General features: G+C 36.5%; 1 protein-coding gene and 1 pseudogene across 2 annotated transcripts in view; both read left to right on the top strand.

The window, feature by feature from the left end:
- WDR47 (WD repeat domain 47) overlaps positions 1-22,150 on the top strand; it is a 75,137-nt gene that overhangs the window by 8,685 nt on the left and 44,302 nt on the right. For both annotated transcript variants that reach the window (XM_021000540.2, XM_021000543.2), the window contains exons 2-4: positions 15,576-15,743; positions 18,143-18,226; positions 21,250-21,334. In XM_021000540.2, the coding sequence (XP_020856199.1) occupies positions 15,586-15,743; positions 18,143-18,226; positions 21,250-21,334 (327 nt within the window). In that variant the 5' untranslated portion in view covers positions 15,576-15,585. The remainder of the gene's footprint in view (positions 1-15,575; positions 15,744-18,142; positions 18,227-21,249; positions 21,335-22,150) is intronic.
- On the top strand, positions 5,672-6,653 carry LOC110216439 (heat shock cognate 71 kDa protein pseudogene; annotated as a pseudogene).

Genomic DNA, 22,150 nt, shown 5'->3' on the forward strand with positions numbered 1-22,150 from the left:
ACAAACTGCTCTTCATAAATGCAAAGAGCAGCTTTTTTTCTTTCTGTATGTTGGATACCTAATTGATCCTAGCTAATGGGGTGAGGACTCTGACAAAAAACTGCTAAGAAAACTGGAAAGCAGTCTGAGAGAAATTAGGGATAGATCAACATTTCACACTATGTATCAAGACAAGCTCCAAATATACATACGTGGCTTAGAGAGAAAAGATCCCATCATAAACGAATTAGAAGACCAAGGAAGAAATTACCTGTCAGATCTGTGGATCAGTAGTGTTAAAATTAGAATTGTTTTCTTTGATAAAGATCTCATATCCAAGATATGTAAATAATTGATTAAAATTTATGAGAAAAAGATCTGTTCCTCAATATATGAGTAGGCAAAAGATGTGAACAGGCAGTGGTTTCAAAGGAAGAAATGCAAACTATCAGTAGCCATAAGAAAAAAAATACTCCAAATGACTAGTAATTAGGAAAATGCAAATTAAAACAACTCTAAGGTTCCACAGCATAGCAATCATGTTGACAAAAATAGAAAACTGCAGATATTGGAAAAGTTTTGAAAGGAATAGAATGGCATATTATTGCTCCATAAGAAATCACTTAAGGGACAGTTTTAGAGAAACTTGAGAAGATTTTATGAACTGAAACAGAGTGAAGTGAGCAGAATGAGAACAATTTATCCAATAAAAATATTGTAAAGAAAACACCTTTGAAATACTTATGTACTCTGATGCAGTGCCTTACCATGCTTCCAGATGATTAACGTAGGTGTAGTCTGCTACCCTCCTCCTTTCAGAGAAGTGATAAATTTAAGGTGCAGAGTGAGACATATGTTTTGGAGGTATCTAGTATGGCAATTTGTTTTGACTCTGCGTATTTATTATAAGAGTTTTTTTTTTATCCTATTTGGGAGCAAGGGGCTAATAATAGGGTTGCCAAGAAGAAGAAGAAAGAGGAGGAGGAGGAGGAGAAAAGAGGGTCATTGAAGTACTTTTTATTTTTATAAAAACTTATTATTCATTTGTTTTCAACATTTCTTTTTAAAAATTTTTGAGTTCTATATTTTCTTCTCCCCTCCAGTTCCTGCCCCACCCATTGAGAAGGCAAGCAATATGATAGCAATTATGTATGTGAAGTTGTGCAAAATATATTTCCATATTAGCCATGTTTTAAAAAAAAAGGCAAGAAGAATAAAGTTTGAAATTATGCTTTTTGAAGCTTTTTTAAAGAATGCATGGGAGAGAACAGAGAGGATCAGAGGAAATACACGTAAGCAGGACAACTTTGAAAGCCACAGGTTGAATTCATCATATACTTAAAAGGAAAAGTAAGCTGTATGTTGAGATTCACAGTTTCAAGCACAATCCTTTTTCTGTTCTAATTTGTAGATAGAAATACTCATTTTATTTGATGGTTGTAAAGTTCAGCATAAAAAGATGAATAAGAAAGATGTTGCATGGTCTTTTTTTTTTTCCAGGCATAAATTTTTCCAGTTATATCCTTTATACTGTTTCTCCTGGATGATTTCTTGTTTGTAGTGTTGTAGCCTGTTCATGTCCACAGTCTACCTTTCTGTTAGCATTTGTTGTTCAGTCATTTTTCAGTTGTGTTTGACTCTTTGTGACCCCATTTGGGGTTTTCTTGGCAAAAGTACTGTAGTGGTTTGCTCATTTTACATGTGAGGAAACTGAGACAAACAGGGTTAAATGATTGCCCAGGCTCACATAGCTAGTAAGTGTTTGAGGCCAGATTTAAACTCAGAAAGATGAGTCTTCTTGATACCAGGCCAGTGGTCTATTCACTGCACCAGTTAGCTGCCCTCCTTTACCCTTTGAGTGAAATTCAAATTTCTTTTTTTGGAGACTGTTATATTTTATGACTCACAGCCATAAATATCACCAGGAGAATATTGCCTTTAAAATGATGGGCCTTTCTTTCAAGGAAAAGCCCTAGTCATTAAAAACATTGTTTAAATTTCTCAAGGGTAATCTGGTCTGCTTTCCTCCCTCTGGTCAGTTCTGGACTCAGCTTATTGTCCATTTGCAGCTTCTGTCCAAGATATAAGTACAGATAGCTAGGAGGCATATTGGATAGATTGTTGGAATGGAGTCAGACTGACCTTAATTGACACCTGGCCTCAGGCACTTAACTAGCTGTGTAATTATCCTGGAAAAGTCAACCTCTCTGCCTCATTTTCCTTAAATGTAAAATGGGGATAATAATAAGCACCTACCTCCTAGGGTTGTTGTGAGAATAAAAGGAGTTAATATTTTAAAGCTTTTTGCAAACCTTTAAGTGATATATAAATGCTAGCTGTCGTTATTATTATTATTACTTGTGGGCCAACTCTACAGGTTATGTTGTCAACTGCATATTATAATCTGAACAATAGGCAGTCTTTATCCACTTGTTTTTTAAGACAGGTGGAAAGTTGGTGAGGGCCTGAATTGGTGTTTGGGCAGTGGGAATAGAAAGGAGGGGACTGACATGAGGGAGATTGTTAAGGTAGAGTCAGTAGGAAGAGGGAAGCATCTGAGTGGCAAGGAGAATGATGGTACCATCATAAGAAATAGCAAAGTTGGGAGGAATGAGTTTAGTAAAAAAAAAAATAATAACAAATTAAGTTTTAGACATAATGGGAGAGATTCCAAGTGAAGGTGTTCATCAGGGTCTGAAGATTCAGGACTGGAATTCAGGGGAATTTAAGACTAAATATAAAAATTTGGAAGTCATCCATATAAAGATATTTGAAACCATTGAAATGAATAAAATTTCCAAAAAGAGTGCAGAGATAGAAGAGAGCTTATAACAGAACCCTAGGATTAACGGCCAACTTAAGGGCCAGCTAAAGGAGACTTAGATTTATCAGCCGGGTACTTAGTGAACCAGGAGAGAAGAAACTGGGAAGATAAGAGAGATTACAGAAAGAGAATCAGATTGGTGACTGATTGGATGAATATTGGGGATGAGGAGACAAGTCAAATATAGGGTGAGGTTATAAAACTGTGATTAGGTAGTCCCATTGATACAAATACTAGTCAGGAAGAGAAGAAAGATGAACAGATGATGAGTTTGGTTGACCTTGATTATTGGTGGAGTTTCAGGTAGAGATATCTTGGAGTTCAGAAGAGAAGTAAGCCTAGAGATAAATATTTGAAAATCATCTACAAAAAAGTGATAATTGAAACTGGTTTTAGATGTGATCATGAAGGGTGATGGATTGTTGAGAGAGTAGAACATCTGGCTGACTCCAGAGCCTTGGGAAGTACACATATTAAGGTGGTGAGAAGAGGGGCTAATGGAGGAGAGTGAGAGAAGGAACAGTCTAAGAAGAGCCATAAATGAACAGTGAGAAGGAAAGCAAGGTAAGAGATTTTATTAACAAGGACAACTTCATGTAATCTCTCTCAAGGTGTTTTCTTCAAATTAGAATTTTCAGATATTTTCATTATTTCTTAGTTCACTCTAAAGGTAGTTTGCTCTTGCAAGGTTGAAGAGAGAATTTTTGGTTAGGGAAAGTTAACGAAGTTTGTTTAAAACACTTTTTTCATTAAGTCAGTAGACATCCAAATTGCAAAAATTTGAGTTTCAAAATTCCATTACCCTGATTTTGACTCATGATTCAAGAAGAAAATCTCCATTTTCCCTCAGCTAATTTGAGTTTCAAGTAAGTAAAATAATTTCATAATACATCTTCATTCAAAAGAAAGTATAATTTTGTAATCTCTTCTCTTTTAGTAATAAAGCCAATAATGGACACTTTTTTTTTACTGTTTTTTCTTATCTGTACTACAAATCAAATGTATATGAATTTATTTTCATTTTTATAATTTTCACATTATTATTGCTAAAATTACACCTTTAAGATGAAAAAGTATTTCCTACAAATGACTATTTTCTTGTAATCTGGCTTCATTAGGGTAATAAAATGGATTTGGCACAGGTAATCATGAGGAATTCAGTTTTGGTTTATGATAATTTCATTTCCTCAGTGGATCTGTTTTTAAAGACTATTTTCATGTGATCCAGATGCTGAATACTCCAACTAAAAGTTTTGTTCTGTAAATAAAATTCCAAAGAAGCCTTTTTTGTTGTTGTTTATTTTCTCACAGTCATATGCTTGCTGTGGAAATACTGAGTCACTGAGACTTTTTCCCTCATCTTTTTTCCCGCCCCCCCTAGTGGTAGGGAGTCTTATCTGTCTCAGATTTTGTCTGATGAACAAGTATTTTTTTTCCCTACGTATATTTTATCCTGGCAAGGCTACCTAATATTCTGACATAATTATCTTTAGCTAACTTTTTAGATTGAAAAATGAAACAAATATTTTGAATGCTGATAACTTTGAAGGTTTGAGGACATTTTGAGTGCAAGTAATCTTATACTTCGTCCTTGCAGAACAGAGAAATGTTTGGTAGACTTTAATATCTGAATATATCTAAATTTTTTTTGAGTAACCTCAGTATTTCCTCCTATAAATTAAGATCTTACTGAATTTATTCTTTGAAGGGAGAAATCACCCTTCTATAAGCCCGCATTATCATCTTTTTGGAATATCGTGATAAATGAGCAGGTCTTTTCTGCCACTTCTCATTTTACACTAAAAACTGTCTCTGCTAGGGCTGTCTTCTTTATGCATATGGTGAGTCAAATCAGTTTTCTGCTCAAAACTTTTCAGTGGCTCCCAGTTGCTCAAAGAATAAATAAAATTCAAACTCTTTAGGCATTTGAGAGTTCTTCCACAATCTGATTCTACTCTACCTTTACAACATTTTGACACCATTCGGCTTTACTTTGTGTTCAGTTGAAATTGAATTACCTACTATCCAACATAAATAAGTGCCTTTTGCTTTCCTGCCATTGCTGTTCCCTGTGCTTGGAACCTTTTATTCCCTCTCCTCTTGAAGCACTCAGGCATACACACACACACACACACACACACACACACACACACACACACACACACACACCCCACCCCCACACACACCCACACCCCCATACTGGTTGGCCTTTCACAGTAGTGAATGATACAGGCAGGCCTAAGGTCCAAGTGGAGTACAAAAGGGAGAACCAAAGTTTCTATCCTAAAGAAGTATCCTCTACAGTCTTGACCTAGATGAAAGAAATTACCGAAGCTTACCTTAGGAAGACTGTTAGAAACACTGTCACCATAGTACCAGCCTACTTCAGTGTTCCCCATCATCAGGCCACCTAAGATGCTGGAACTGTTGCTGGTCTCGGTGTGCCCAGAATCATCAGTGAGCCAACTGCTACTGGTATTGCTTATGGCTTCAGCAGAAATATTGGTGCCAAGAGAAATTTATTGATCTTTGACATTGGAGGTGGCACTTTCAATTTCTCCATTTTTTATTATTGAAGATGGCATCTTTGAAATCAAGTCCACAGCTGGGTTTACCTACTTCGGTGAGAAGGACTTTGATAACCACCTAGTCAGCCACTTCATTTCTGAGTTCAAGTGAAAGTGCAAGAAGGACGTCAGTGAGAACAAGAGGGCCTTCTGCCAACTGCACAGCACTTGTGAATATGCAAAGCATACCCCCTCTTCTAGTAAGGCCAGTACTGAGTTTGACCCCCTCTATGAAAATATTAACTTGTATACCTATATCACCCATGCCTGTTTTGAAGAGCTGAATGCTGGCACACTGAACCCTGTGGAAGAGGCCCTAAGGGATGCCAAACTAGATAAATAACAGATTCATGACATTGTCTTGGTGGGTCACTCAACTTGATTCCCCAAAATCCAGAAACTTCTGCAGGACTTCTTTAAAGGAATTCCACAAAAGTATCACTCCTGATGAGGCTGTTTTCTGTGGTGCAACTATCTAGGCTACCATCTTGTCTGGAGATAAATCTGAGAATATGCAGGACTTGCTGCTTTAGGACGTCGTTCCTCTTTCCCTTAGTGAAACTTCCTGGTAGAGTTATGACAGTCTTGGTCAAATGCAATACCACCATCCCCATCAAGCAGACACAGACCTTTACCACCTACTTGGACAATCAGCTTGGTGTACTCATTCAGGTTTACAAAGGTGGAAGAGCAGTGACAAAGGATAACAATCTTCTTGGCAACTTTGAGCTCACAGGAATCCCCCTTTCCCCCAGGGGTGTTCCTTAGATTGAAGTAAAATTTGACATTGATGTACATAGCATTTTCAATTTGTCTGCTGTGGATAAGAGCACAGATAAGGAGAATAAGATCATTATCACCAATGACAAGGGTTATTTGAACAAAGAAGACATTGAGTATATGGTCCAGGAAGCTGAGAAATACAGGGCTTAAGAAGCAGAGACAAGGTGTCCTCCAAGAACTCTCTTGAATCTTGCACTTAAAACATGAAAGTTACGGTGGAGGATGAAAAACAGTAAGGCAAAATTGATCATGAAGATCCTTGAAAAACAGAAGATCCCTGAAAAATGTAATAAAATAATAAACCAGCTGAATAAGAACCAGACTGCTGAGAAGGAAGAATTTGAACATCAACGAAAAGAATTGGAGGTCTACAACCCTATCATTACTAAGCTGTACCAGAGTGCAGTGGGCATGCCATATCTGGTGGGTTCCTTGGGGGTGGTGGAACAGCCTCATCTTGAGGAGCTCCTATTGGACCCACCACTGAAGAGGTCGACTAAATGCACCAGAAGAAAGAACATTCCACACAGCTTTCCAAAAATTGAAGGATTCAAAGTTTATAGCCAAGGTAGGGAGTGGCAGTTACTAAAAGTAACATTTAAGCTACTGTGTAAATTTGGGTGCTCTGAATATCAGTGTAGAGGGAGAAAAGTGAACAACATTGTATTTTATCTGTAATGTATATAAGTGGAAATGGAATTCTTGGAAAATAAAATCTATTTAAATTGGCACCATAAAAAATAATTTAAAAAATTTGTATGGATGACATCTGGGGAGCCTCCATACATGCTGCAGCAGAATAAAGTTACTTTTGCTTAAGTAGATTTAGAAAGGAAGGAATACATGGTCAAAATAGGTATTTTTTCATTTTTACAATTGTTTCTAGTTGTGTCTAGCAACAAGAAAGCATTTAAGACTTAGAATTCTAAACTAAAGTGCTGTTTTTCTACCAAGAATTTTATGGTAACATTTTAATCTTAATTAGTTGTTTAACTTGGATAATACTTGGATAATTAAATATCTTTTCAGTTATCTACTTCCATCTTAATTATAACAGCAAATTATGTAAAATAGAGAAGTATAGCTCTATATTTATCCTCCTAGATTATACTCTTCATAGTTTGTTAATGCCTGTTTGTAGGGATAGGATTTTTTCCTCTCAGGACTGCTTTATCTGGATCTTAGAAATTTTGGTATGTTTTTTAATCATTATAATTTTCTTTCACGTAATAATTCTTAGACTTACTCATTTTTTAGGATTTCATTAAGTTTCCATTTGGGTCTGTATCCTTTATTTTTGCTTCCTGAAATGATTACCATTTTTATTTTGTTATGGTCTATAAAGAATGTATTTACTAGTTCTGCCTTTTTCCATTTGTTTTCAGTATCTCTGTGCCCTAATACATGGCATGTTTTATTAATTTTTCTGTGTGGTGCTGAGAAATACATATATTCTTTAGCAGTTCCATTTTTAAGACACCTTATATCTTTTAGTGCTAGTTTCCCCAGCCATTTGTTAAATTCTGTATTTTCTTCCTCCAAAACTAAGAGAGGGATGATAAAATCTCTTGCCCCTATTGTATTACTCTCTCTTGTGGTCCAGTTGATTTATCCTTTATGAATTTAGATGCTAAAGCATTTGGACCATCTAAGTTTAGTATTAATATTAGTTTGTCTTCTGTGGTTCAATTCAGTATTATATAAATTTATTTTTAAAAAATCTCTTTTTGTGTTACTAATATTTGTTTTTGCCTTGTCTGATAGCACGATTGCAACTTTTGCTTTTTTGGATTCATTCACCTGATGCATGGCAAATTTTTTCTCCCATCCTCTCATTTTTATTCTGCGTATGTCTTTGTTTTCAGTGTATTTCTTGTGAACAACAGATTGTGAATTTTGTTTTCTTATCCAGTCTGTCACTCTTTTTTGTTGTATTGGGATGGTTTAATCCATTTACATTTAAAGTTGAGAGTTAGGTTTATATTTTCCTCCATTCTTCCATTGTCTTTATAAGTGTTTTCCTTCCCAAATTAGCATTTTTTTTCTCCTTGTGTAAAACGAGAGTACTATGTCTTTTTAGTTATTTTAGCTTAATCTATTTTAAGGCTACCCTGTTCCCACTGTCTCTCTTCTCCTCACCCTCTGGATCCCTTTTCCCCTCCACTTGTTACCCCCATTTATTCCAGGTTTGTAGTTTTGCTTAATTTATTAGTTCCTTTTCTCTTTCTTCCTTTTATTTATCTAATTTATCTATTTAATTCTTCCCCCTTTTTTCCCCTGTCAGTTAAGTAGTTAAGTAAAATCCTCCTTCCTTTTCTCCCTGGCAGTTTGTTTTGTTTGTTAGTTTTTAAAATTTCATTTTCTCTGCCTTCTTCTGCAAAGGTTTTTCTCTCTTTCTCTTCATTATTTATCTCCCTTTTCTGTCTATTCTAGACTTTTATTCTCTGATTCATATCCCTTATGCTTACTTAGTCCTCCTTTAGTCTCTGTGTTCCTCATGCAACTACAGCTTCTTAAGGTACATATTTTGGGTTCCCTCTTTTAAATAGTTTCTGTGCTGTTGACTTGTAGATCTTTCTCTGTTTACTCACTTTTTCTGTTGTGATTCACTCTTAGAAGTACCAATTCCTACAGGTGATAAAGAGGATATAGCCCAATGGTAGGAATTTTCTCATGTGGTATAGTGGACCTCTGGTAGTAACCAGCTGAGTGACCCTGAGCAAGTCACTTCACTTCTGTCTGCCTCAGGTTCTTCACCTGTAAAATGGACTCCCAGGTTTGTTGCGAGGATCAAATGAGATATGAATTTTAAAGCACTTAGCACAGTGCCTGGCACGAAATAGGCATTATATATTGTTTACTCATTTCAGTTGTCTCTGACTTTTTGGGGCCCCCTTTGGGGTTTTTTTGGTAAAGATACAGGAGTAGTTTTCCCATTTCCTTCTCCAGCTCATTTTATAGATGAGGAAACTGAGGCAAACAGGGTGACTTGCCCAGGGTCACACAGTAAATATCTGAGGCCAGATTTGAATTCAGATCATCCTGACTCCAGGCCATCTGCTCTATCCACTGTACCACCTAGCTGCTCCCAGGTGTTATACAAATGTTAGGTGCTATCATTATTACTATTACTACTGCTGCTGCTGCTACTGTAATGATGGTGATGATGATAATGTCAATGTCTCTGTGCAGTTCATTATTAACCTTTGATCTCCCCTTTAGTTATTTTTTTCCCCATTTGCCTTGAAATTTCCTTCATGGGTCCATGCCCTTCAACTTTTCTGGATGTCATTTGCCTCAGGACCTCTGATTCCCCTTCTCCTGAGACAAGACGAGTGGTTTCTCTAAGTAGTAGATATAGATAATATCCATTGTAAGGTCCTCTTTTCCCTTTAGAGGTTAGGGAAATTTATCAGTGGTACCCCCTCCTACTACTTAAACAGAATTTCCCTCTTTGTTTCTCTGTATTTTAATTCTTCCTTTTGCCTTTTATTCTCTAGGAGGGTCACTTCTTCCTGAGAGACTACAAAAGTTATTTTCTTTTCAGTGGTAGCTTTTGACTTATTAGGATACATTGACATGTTCTCCTTTACCTTCTTTCTCCATTCCCTCCCCTTCACATGCTCTTCCAGTCTGTAGTTTAATTTCACAAAACAAACATTAATTTACTTTGTAGTGGGGGTGTTGGAGGTTTAGTCTATAATATTTCAGGCCTATTTCTCTACCATAATTTCTATATGACTTTTGCTTTTCGCTTTGTCGCCTTGTACACTTTTAAAAAGAAATCGCTTTCTTAATGGTCTCTCTGATGTTATATTATTGTTTTTGGTTGTTGTACTTATTTACTTGCATATATGTTGTCAGGGGTATTTGAAAATACCAGGTCTGGCTTTCTTTTTAGGACTACTTCAACATCCATCTTTTTTCATTTAGGTTTAGGTTTGTAGGGTTGCATTTTGAGCCCAGTTGCTCTTCAGAATATATTTGTTTCATTCTCTTCTGTGTTTTCTGGTAGGTGCAGAATAGTCTTGTGTTATTGATATTTCCATTTTATTTGAAGGTTTTCCTGGTTGTTTGCAGAATTTATAGTTTGCCATTGGAATTAATAAATTTGATCACTTCTTGCTTGGAATTTGTAACAGATTTTTTTTTATAAGTAGAAGCAATCTGTGGATTCTTTTGAATGGCACTTTGTTTTTTGTGTTCAGAAGTTCTGGGGAGTTCTTTTGTATTATTTCTTGCATTATGATATTCAAATTTTTTGGCCTATTGTACTCTTTCTGGGAGGCTTGTAATCCTTAAGTTATGTCTACACATCTTATCTTTGAGATCATTATGTTTTGCTTCTACAGAGATCATATTTTCTTTTAATGTTATTGTTTTCTGTTTATATACTTCCAGATTAACCTTCATTTCAGTGTATTTACATTTTAGTTCTGTTTTGTTTGGTGAGATTTGCTGCCTTGGATTCAAGTTTTTCTGGTCTGCCGATTATTTTTGTTTTGTCTGATAGAAATTATTGCTTTCATAATTCTTATTTCTCTTTTAAACTATTGAGGAATATTATTCTGTGGTTCCATTGCTCTCTTGGGAATCTATAGGGAATCATCAGGTGTTGATTCATTTTCCTTTGTCTTAAAATATTTATTAATAGATATCTGGATTCTTTAAGTTGATCTGGAGGCCATATTCCCTTCTGTTATTAATAGCTTCCTTGTTGTTTTATCTACTTATGCTCAAGGTCTTTAATTCAGTTTTCTTTCTCCTGAGAACTTTTAGTGATTTCAGTCTTTTCCCCTTATATTCTCCCTATTGCTCACTTTTTTACTTCTCACCCTTTGATGGTTGTTGCCCTGAGGGCTGGATCTAAAAGCTCTCTCAGCCTCCTTGAACACTAGTCAGTTCATGTTTACCTGGCCTCAGCCTGCCCTAGGTGATTTTGGGGGGAAACAGAATTAGCCTCAGCCTGATGCTGGGCTCTTTCCCTTATGCTTAGTGGGGTGCCACGTACACTGCCAGAACTTGGTGGGCAGTTGGGGAGAGGATATAGCTGGGTTAGGACAGACCTGCGCAACTTGGCAGTAGGTAGAGGGCAAAATTAAAATAGGCTAAACTTCTTTGGGTCACAGATAGGTTTTTAGTGGCCCTAAAGGTATAATTAATGATTAAACTATTTTGCAAATCATATTTTTAAAAAAGGAAATTTCAATTAATATCAATTAATTATACTTATTACTTAAAAATTTTATTTACCATGAAATCACATTAATATTAAAAATTACTTTGCTAAGTACAAGTTTTAATACATTTTTCAGGTTTTCTTACTGTTTACATTTAGTAACGACCAAAAACATAGCAAAAAGATGCCACTTTTGCTCCTCTCAAACTATAGATAGACTTAACAATGGTTGGTTGCTCGCAGGTCATGTGACAAACGAGAGAATGCGCAGTGGCAACCCACCTGGCAAGTTACATGACAGGCATAGTAGTGACTAGTGGAAGGCAGGGTAAGCGGGGCATGGACAAAGCACTGGTTACATTTTTACTTTCTTTTACATCCTCTGAGTTTTTTGTGGGCCTCTCAAAATCCTTTGGCAGGCTGCAAGCAGCCTGTGGGCCATGTGTTGTGCAGGCCTGGTTTAGGAATTAGTCTTCTCTACCACTTATTGAATTGTTATCTCATTAATGTTCTTGGTGTTTAAAACTAGACCGTGGAGACAACTGAAATTGCTTTATCTCTTGCATATAATGTCTATTGTTAAGGGGTTTGAGAGGTTATGAAGATAAAAGAAGATATCAATTTCTCTATCTTGTTGGTCACAACAAGATGTGGTGACTGGGGAACACTCCCTCACCCTTGCAGGATTATAGAAATAGATGTAATATTACCAATTCCATTATCATTAAATATGCTCCTTTTCAGAGCACTTCATTTTTTGGTTACTATGTATATTGTAACTTAATGATTATTTCATCAATTCATCAGTAATAATTCACTTCATCAAATATTAATTAAGTGCCCGGTAAGGGCAAGGTGCTATGCTAGGTACTGGGGATATACAAAAACTAAATAGCTTCTGCCTAAGGCCAGCTAGGTGGCACAGTGGAGAGAGCTGTGGGCCTGGAGTAAGGAAAACCTTAGTTCACGTCCACTGTGTGACCCTGGGCAAGTTTCTTAACCTTTGTCTGCCTCAGTTTCCTCACCTAGCACCTACTTCTGAAGAATATTGTGAGGATCAAATGAGACAATATTTGTGAAGTGTTTGATATAGTGCTTAACACATAGTAGGTACTTAATAATAAATATTTATTCAACTTCCCTTTCTCAGTTTGTGTTATTCTCAGCTCACTTTCCAGCACCTCAGTTATCTACTCAGTTGCTAAGTCTTGTCAGTTCCACAATAGTGCTCACATCCAGCCTCTTAGTTCAGGACGTACCAGCTAGGAGGACTGGGACTGGGAACATTCTCCTAGAAAAGATGGGATTTGAGTTTAATCTTAGAGAAGTCAGAAAAACTGAGAGGCCTAGGTGAAAAGGGAAAACATTCAAGTAATAGGGGACTGTCAGCTAATGCAAAGGCATGGAGGCAAGAGGTAGAGTATGGTGTTTGAGGAACAGGTAGGCCGTTGTAGCTGGTTTGAAGAGGGGAGTGGGGCAGGTAAAGAGGTAGAATGTGAGAAGACTGGAAAGGTAGCAGTGGGTTAGATTGTGAGGATCTTTAAGTGACAAATAAAAGACTTTATGTCTTATCTTGGAGGTATTAGCCACCATTACAGTTTACTGAATTGGGAGATGAAACAGTCAAATCTACCCTTTGGGAAAATCTGGCCACAATATAGAGGATGGATTGGAGAAGAGACTTGAGGCAGGGAGGCCAGTAAGAAGGTTGTAGCAGTAATCTAGATGAGATGTGATTATGGGGTGAACTAGGGTGGTAGCTGTGGGAGTGGAGAGAAGGCAACACAAAGGAAAGATTGTAGTTATTTTTCTTAAAGGCAGATCTAACCATATCACTCCCCTTCTTAACGTTCTGTGGCTCTCTCTTGCTTCCTAGTAAGCTCCTTTGTTTGGCTTTCATAGCCCTTTGCAACCTGGCCCTAACCTATCTATCTAGATTCATTATATGTTATTCTCCTTATCTCATGCTGCAGTCCAGCCAAACTGGCCTTCTCTCTATTCCCTATATATGAGTATTCTATCTCCTGTCTCTGCTTGCATTTCCTCCTCACCTCTACCTCATAGATTCCCCCACTTCCTTCAAGACTCAGGCCAAATGCCACCTCCTACATAAAACCTTTTGTTTTAGCTCTCACATTGCTAGTGCTACCCTCCTTTTTTATTTAATATATACATATTTATACACATACATATAAATTTACAAGTTGTCTCTCCAATAGAATTTAAGCTTCTTGAGAGCCAAAATTGTTTCATTTTTTGTTTTTATATCCTTAGTGCCTAGCACAGTGCCTGGCATGTAGTAGTAGGAACTTAGTAAATCCTTAATAAAAAAAATTTAATCCATTCTATAGAATTTATTGAGTTGACAATTGGAAAGTCACATCTGTACAAAATGGAAGTCCTACTGTCCTTAAGCACTGGGCTGCAGGAGGGGGAAGGATTAGGAAGCAGTTACTGGCCTTGTTTGTCCTTCGTTTTTGAAGAGGACCAGTGATATTATGGGGTGATATCCTTGTAGGGAGATGCAGAGACTAGAGATGCTGGCAGCTACCTGCAAACCCACCCCAATACTCTGACCTCAAGGGTGAGAGCCATGGCTGTGCAAGAGATCCTGGCCTGGCTTTGGTCACAAAACTCAAACAGATTGCAGATCTGGGCTGGGCTGGACAAAATGATGGTTGAAGGAAATCAGGGGCCCTGAGGGCCTAGGGAGCCCCAGGGGCCACTCTATTCATTCTAATCATGATTTATCAGTAGTTGTTTCTGTTGAAATATAATCATTTTCATTTTTATGTAATGTTATTGAGGGATTTCCATATCTTGCACCTTCTGATACTTTTCCTAAATAAAACATTCATGACATACAAAAGTAAGAATTTCTGTGTAATTATACAAGGCTTTGGCCTCTTATTCTCAACTCCAAAATCATAGTTTTCAACATACTTTTCAACCAATTTCACTTATGGCCATCAAAGAGGAATTCAAATAAAAAAAATTATTTGATACTTCCTATTGGCAATATTTGTATGACCTAAGATTGTACATCTTTATTTCTGTCTCAGCTCCCAAACGCCAGACCCACGTGTAAGTAGTCTACAGGACAATTCACTTAAAGTCCCACCAGCATTTCAAACCCTATATATCTGAACTGACTTCAACCTAGTTTGATACTTAAATAAAGGATTATAATTTAAATTATAAACTCATAGAGGGAAGTATATTTAATTTAATTTATGTAGACAATAAATGGTCGGGTAGGCAATTTTTTTTATAATTCTTTAATTTGGTTAAATCGATGGTTTAAAATAACTTTTAAAAGTTGTATTGTAAAATCTCAAGTAATTTTGTTAGCACAGTTTCTGTACAGTGTAATTTAGAAATTGTAATACAGAACATTAGGGCCCTTTAAGCCATGGAAAACAAAAGTTGGTGCTTAATCTTGCCCCAGACCTCTTTCCTCCTAAATCTAAACAATAGTGAAATGTACTCTTGCATAGCTCAGCCTAGCCCCTAGTTCCAATGCAAATGGATAAGAAAGCTTGCAATGTAATTGCTTTAGATAATTGTGTTTATACCAGAGCCCAGGACACCTGGTCTGGTTTGTGTGATCTCTGACCCGTAATAATGGGGTGCTCGGGTGCTTGTGCTTGTGCCCCAATTTCTCCCTAGTCTCAGAAACACTGTCTCTAACAACCATTCCCCAGCCCAAGGACACTGTGCCTAGCAGTTATTCATGCATGGGCCTCAGCATGACCCTTATCTCTCTCCCTGGTACAGCTACACAGAGCTGGGCTGCTCAGGCCCCAGCCCTCAGATGATGTCTCTGGAAGCCTCCCAATTCCTCAGTAAGTTCCTGTGTTGTGAGAAAGCTTTCCCTTGTTGCAGAGCATTCTCTCATCAAGACAAAGGGAGAGGGGTGTCCTTGACCAGCCCAAGAACTCTTCCTCTTGCCAGACTCCAAAGATCCATCCCCCTCCCTGTCCTGTATACTCCCTGTACTTTCCCATCCATAGCCCCCAAAGACACCTGCATCTTTGGATTACCTCATCAGTGTTCCTGGCATCAAACCCTAGCTCAGCCCCTGATGGGGGCTGCTTGATTTGGATGTGCATACCCCTGGCAGCCGTGCGCTAATAAATCCACGTCTTAAATTACGTCTGGATCTCATTTGCTGATTTCTCGGTACAGCAAAATAAAGTAATAGGATCAGTATTTTGTCTCTGATTTTCTTTTTGTTATGAAGGCTATCAACAATGACTGCTGAAGAAACAGTCAACGTGAAAGAGGTTGAAATTATCAAGTTAATCTTAGACTTTCTGAACTCAAAGAAACTTCACATCAGTATGTTGGCTCTTGAGAAGGAAAGTGGAGTCATAAATGGCCTGTTTTCAGATGATATGCTTTTTCTGAGGTATGTCTTTATTAATTTCTCAGATTTTAATTTTCATCACAGAAATATTTTAAGAATTAATAAATTTATAGGCATGAGGCATTAATTCATTGTTATAGAATGTTAAATGCAGAAGAGGCCTTAGAGATAATTTAACTCTCTTATTTTACAGATGAGGAAATTTAAGATTTAGAGAAGTAAAGTTTACAGTTGTTGCCCCATGTAACAATAAACTAGAGATGAAACTTAAACTTTCTTCTTGTACTATGCTGCCTATTTTCTCATATTATGGTAGATACTGTTGAAGAATACATGCATGCTTATCAGTAAAATTTTTACTATGTTGCTATTTGTTGGTTGTCTAATAGATGGCTTCCGTAGGCCTTTTGGATATCATTTTATTGTAATACAGTACAATAGCTGATATTCTTAATGACCTCAAGTCATTAAAGAAAAGTTATATTTTTTCTAAGGCATATAAGTTTACAATATATTTTATAAAGATTTTTATCCAACATGGTTTTCCCTAATGGAGAAAACTTTGCTATTGAAGATGATTCATTCCTTGAGGATAAAAGATAATACAAACCAACATTTAGAGGGTATTTTAAGTTTTGTAAACTCCTGTGGTAAACTTAATGGGAGAACTTGGACAAGAGACATACAGATAAGGATGGATTGCAATGTGTAATGGAGGGAATATCCAAATTGTTATCATAAAACCATTTGAGTTGAGTTAGAGCAAAATGCTTTTATCTACATTATCTTATTTGATCATTTAGCCAAGATGTGGAAAATCTATGTAAGCTATATCTAATAGTATTTGTTATGGAACTTAAGGGAAAGATATGTCTAGTAATCATGAAGTCCAGGCATTATTTTTAAAAGCCAAATTGTTAATTTTACTGTAGCTTTGGAAGAACAGCAGAGCTACAAGAAACTGGAGTCATCTTCAGGTCAAAAATAAGTCTGTCTTGAATTGAATGTAAAAAGAGAGTTCATAATTCTACATTAAAATGGACTTTCTACTTTGTATACATCCCGATTGGGAAAGTTACTTAACCTCTGTTGGTCTCATTTTTCTTAATCTCAAAGATCCTATGTTCCTAATCAGCTATCCTTTAAGAGATTCGATTAAAAAACACATGGTGCTTTGTAGATCAAAAAAACTTAGCCGTGCATTGTCCTTCCTGAGGAACAAACAGTACTTTAAAGAGCTTTATTATGTTAGGAAAATATTTACTAAGATTTATTTGAATTTTCATATATTTGATGGCATCTAATTAACATTGCCTAAGCCCAGGGAGGCTGCTTAAAGGTGCAGTTCAGTAACCTTTGCCAACGCATTCAATAAGGACAGGGAATTTTTCCTGTAAAGCACTGATTCTCAAACAATGCACCCACCCAGATTTAGAAAGATTAAATCCCTGGGAAGCTTTTGCTAGCTTCCGAGTGAATAGGTGTCAGAGATACATAGGTCAAAGGTTTAGAAGGATAGACTGTTGCAAGTCTCAAATAAATAAGAGAATGTGTTTCACAGAATTGCTGGGTTGGCAGAAAGTAAGATTATGCTTTTAGAAGTTTAGGCTCACATCTATCTTAAAATGTGGCCCAGCAACTGCCTCCTCTGTAGATGTCAAGATAATAATTGTTTCTGTGCTTCTATGAGTTGAGGTATTAACTGAACCACCCAGTACCAGTGCAACCTGTGGCAAGTCTTTAGCACTGAATCTCAGATGGGGCATCTTTATGACAGAGGTTGACCTCAGTTGAAGGGCATCTGTTTGTAAGTGCGGACAGGCTACCAGCTATCTCTCATGTCCTCTGGCTGGGTCAAGCATAGGACATCTGGATATGGTTTTTGTGTATAATTGGGCACAGATACACAGAACAAATGGGAATTATCTGATACTTAAATATATTCTAATTCAGTTCCAAACATTTATTAAATGCCTACTTTGTCAGAACGTCATTAGATATGGATGAGTTATAAAGTTTAGATGAAACATGGTTCTTGCTTTCGTGGAGTTTACATTCTACCTGAGGGATATGACATAACACAGATAATAATTATAATCCAATAATATGTAAATCCATAAAAGAAGTACAGATTACTAAGAACATAATAAATACATTGGAAGCAGCTATTATTAAAGGATTATTAGTGAGAATTAATATTTCCATAGTTTATGATTTTTTGGAAGTGCCCACGTTTAAAAATTATTGTGAAAAGACTTAGGTTTTACTTCAATATCTTGTAGCAAAAGAAATGCCCATCTTATTATCTGACTTAGCAGAGTATTAACTTCATAAAGCCATCTTGTCACCTTTCCTATTTTTAAATATTGCAAGTAAAATTTGTAAATGTTGATTACTAAGATAAATATGTGGGTGTTTCATTTTTTAAAAAATTCACATAGACAACTAATCCTTGATGGCCAATGGGATGAAGTTCTTCAATTCATTCAGCCCCTAGAATGTATGGAAAAATTTGACACAAAAAGGTAAGATTTCATTTAAAGTTTTACATTTAATCTTTGCTAATTGTTTAGCCTCCTCAAACCATCTCTTCCCCCTTCTGCTCCTCCTTTCCCGTCTGAAATAGGATCAGGCTTATTCTTAAAAGTCATACCATTTTTGAGTTTGAATATTCTTAGAGGACAAATATCATATCTATTTTAAAATAATATTTTGCCTGGTTTTGTACTGTGCACATAAAAATGTTTAATCAATGATGTTCCTATCTAAAAATATAGTATATTTCATAGTGCTTATCTAGAATAGCTATTGTTCTTTAGTCTAAAATAGCTTGTGGAATATTACATAGTTTATTACAATATTATTTTATCTGAATCGTAGAAGAGCATTCATTTCTTATTTTCCCTTCTCAGTTGACTGTTGTAAATCTATTTTAGGAACGTCTTTTGAGAGAGGAAGATTATTCTCTTTCCTGTTAAGGACTTCTATAAGGGGTCCCTTGAACTTGTCTTTTTGAGTTGCCATATTTTCTTCCTTTCTTTCTTTTGTTTTTTGGCTAGGCAATGCCCAGTGTCACACAGCTAGTAAGTGTTATGTGTCTGAGGCCGGAATTGAACTCATGTCCTCCTGAATCCAGGGCCAGTGCTCTATCCACTGTGCCACCTAGCTGCCCCGAGTTGCCATATTTTCAAGAAACACTGAACCTGGAGCATGCAGGAGACCCTGAATGTGTCCAGGACAAAGATTCCCCTGAGCTGACATAATCTGTTGTTGCTCCCCCAGCTGGACTCCCTGTGTGTCCTTAGGGGGCAAGACAGGGCCAGCTAGTTTGTGCTAGGCTGGGGTAATGCTTGTGCAGCTGGAGTCCTTTGCAGATAAGCAGACCCTCCTATCTTCCTAGTCTGCTGGTTCCCAGGGGAAAAGAGTGAGGCTTTTGCCATCACCCTGCTCCTTCCCATGGGCAGTGGTCTTGTCTTTTTTCCCACCTTTTTGTTGTACCATTCCCCCTTCCATATCATACTCCTGTTATAAAAGTGTAGACTTTTGTAAAGAATGAGAGCCTTTTGGGTTCCACATGCATGTTCATTTCTCTTGTTAAATAAACCTGGTTTTCACATAAGTCTCATGACGTTGTGATTGCCTGTTGACACTCCTTAGCACTTTCATAGGGTGACAGTGAAATGCTTAGGCATAAGCTCAGCCACATAGTCCCAAAAGGGGCTTGGTTGAGAGGAGTATAGTTGAGCCAGCTCATCATCACGTGAGAGTAAATATTACCCATATACTGTCTTGTAAATAAAAGGGAAAGTAGTTTTTCTGACCTTGAGTAGGATGGATAATAGTATGACTTCAGGATTACAGACTGGTCAGCTATAAAGTTTTATCCTGAATTATGTAATACCTTCCTTTGCAGGAAGGGGCAGGTCACTACCTTTAGTGTGATAGGGATAGAGCTGTGGATTCATTTTATTTGAATTGGATTATGTGGAAGAAGTCATTTGAACAAAATAATCCCCATAAAAGTAAAGAGTAAAAGGATTAATGAATGATCTTAATGACCTGTTGCAATACTGTGTTTGAAAGAGGTGAAAAAGGGATTAGATTATTACTTGCTCAAGGTTGGAGGAGATCTAGCCTATTGGCAGTTTTTTTTTTTAATAATGGAGACAAATAGATAAAGAGGAAAAAAGAACTTGGCATATATAGGGTAAGAAGACTATTACAAGAACAGAGATGGAAACAGGACACCTAGGGTATTATTTTGGGTTGGAGACAGGTTGGCAGAGGACTCAACATGGGGATTTCGTACTAGATAATAAAGTAATAGAACCACATAATCTACACTAAACATACCTTTTTATATGTTTTTGATTACTTGTAATTAAATAGCTATTATTTCTGAAATTACACTTTTCCCCTTTGTAAATTCAAGTAGCCTTGCTTAAACTAAAATGAAATTGGTAAGGGAAAGAAGCATTATACTTGGAGCTATAAGCATCTCATGGTGGCAGCATTTGATAAGAAGATTCCTTATCTCTAGAGACCAAGGTTAGAGGCCTGCAGTACCAATTTTAAAAGCAGTAGCAATACTGTTTTGTTTTTATTTTTTGTTGGCTATTGACATCTCTTGAGAGTACTTCTTTAACTGAAGGAAAACTCTGGGAGAGAGGACAAGTAAAAGTATATAACTCTTGAAAAGAAAACAAATAGGAAATCTTTTTTTTTTCTTTAAAGTGTTTAAAATTTTAAAAACTTGAAATTTCTTTTTCTTTTTCCTTTTTCTTTTGGAAGGCAATTGGGGTTAAGTGACTTACCCAGAGTCACACAGCTAGTGAGTGTTATGTGTCTGAGGTCACATTTGAACTCGGGTCCTCCTGACTCCAGGGCCAGTGTTCTATCCACTGCTCCACCTACCTGCCCCAAAACTTGAAATTTTCTTGTAAGACAAATGTCCTTTTCAAATTCTGCCATATGTTAAAAGTTGCAATTTTCAATGATTGCTTTCCCAGGTTCATGCTTATTTTTCTGAAAAGGCATTGTCTCATTCCCTCTTAGCAGTACTGCCATCTCTTTATAAAATAGGTCCCTGTCAGACCTTGCTCATGCTTATAATTAAGAAAAAACAATGTGTTTTTTTTTAAACTCATATTTAGGTATTTATGATATATTTTATGTTGCTTGACATTTTACAGGGAAACTTTTTATTTAGAGTTTATTTTGGAAATTAAGAGGGCCATCCCTTGAGTGTGGTGTTACTGATTAACAATAGCAAAAATCACTGCGACAGCTGATTAGGACTTGAGTATAAACAGAAACGTAGAGGATCTAAATTACATTCAGTAAGTTTTAGGCGTATTTTACTTATCAGGTATTTGGTTGAAAACCTATCCTTTAAATAAAAGTCTTTTTAAAGAAATCATTTTTTAAAAAACATGGCTTCTATAACTTTAGGAGCTAGTTCCTTTTTTCATATTTGAAATTAGTAGATAGATGTTCTTCAGGGTCATTTTTAATGATTTTTAGTGTGTCATGCTTTATTTGTTTACAGGTTTCGGTATATCATCTTGAAACAAAAATTTTTAGAAGCCTTGTGCGTAAACAATGCAATGTCAGCCGAAGATGAACCTCAGCATGTAAGACTTTTATTTCTGAAGGTTTGCGCCATGGTCTTATCTTTTGGGGTTTTGTTCATTAAAGCAGAGTATTAGTAGCATCAGTTGTAATACCTTCCACTATTTTTCTAAGTGGTACATATAACCTGCTAAAAGGTTTAAGTCAAGATTACCAGTAATGCCAGTTTCTGTAGTGATTTTTATTAGAGATAGATTCATTAATAATAAACCATTTAGTTTAATTTAAAAAATATTTATTTATGTAAGACACTGAAGAGTCAGAGATAAAAAATGAAACTATACTTACCTTTAAAGTCTGTAAAAGATATATATACAAGTAATGCAACATATAATCAATGCTGTGAAAGTGACGTTCATAGAAGGTTGATGATGTGTAGACATTCCATTAGTGGAGATAGAAGGGAGAAGGCGTCATAGGGTGAAAGAATGGGATGAACAAAGGTTCATAGGTTAAGGGAAAACCCAAGGCATATTTAGGGAAAGATAAATAGTTCTATTTGACCGGAGTGTAGTGTATATTAAAGGGAGCAGTGGTGGTCACATTGTAGTGGACCTTGAATACCAGATAAAAGAACTAGGACTTAATTTGGTAGACAGTGGGGATCACCTGGAACATTTTTAGAAATAGCATGACATAATCAGAACTTTGATTTAGCAAGATAATCTGTTGGCCATGTGTGGAATGAATTTTTGGGGAGGAAGGCTAGATGTCATTGACTTTCATTATGTCACATCTGTATTGTTACATTAGCTTCCATATTCTCTGTGCTCCGGGTTATTCCTTCTTCATCCTGTATGCTGCTAGAAGATTAATTT

Source organism: Phascolarctos cinereus, unplaced genomic scaffold, assembly GCF_003287225.1.
Source record: "Phascolarctos cinereus isolate Bilbo 61053 unplaced genomic scaffold, phaCin_HiC Scaffold_5;HRSCAF=322, whole genome shotgun sequence".
Classification (NCBI taxonomy): domain Eukaryota; kingdom Metazoa; phylum Chordata; class Mammalia; order Diprotodontia; family Phascolarctidae; genus Phascolarctos; species Phascolarctos cinereus.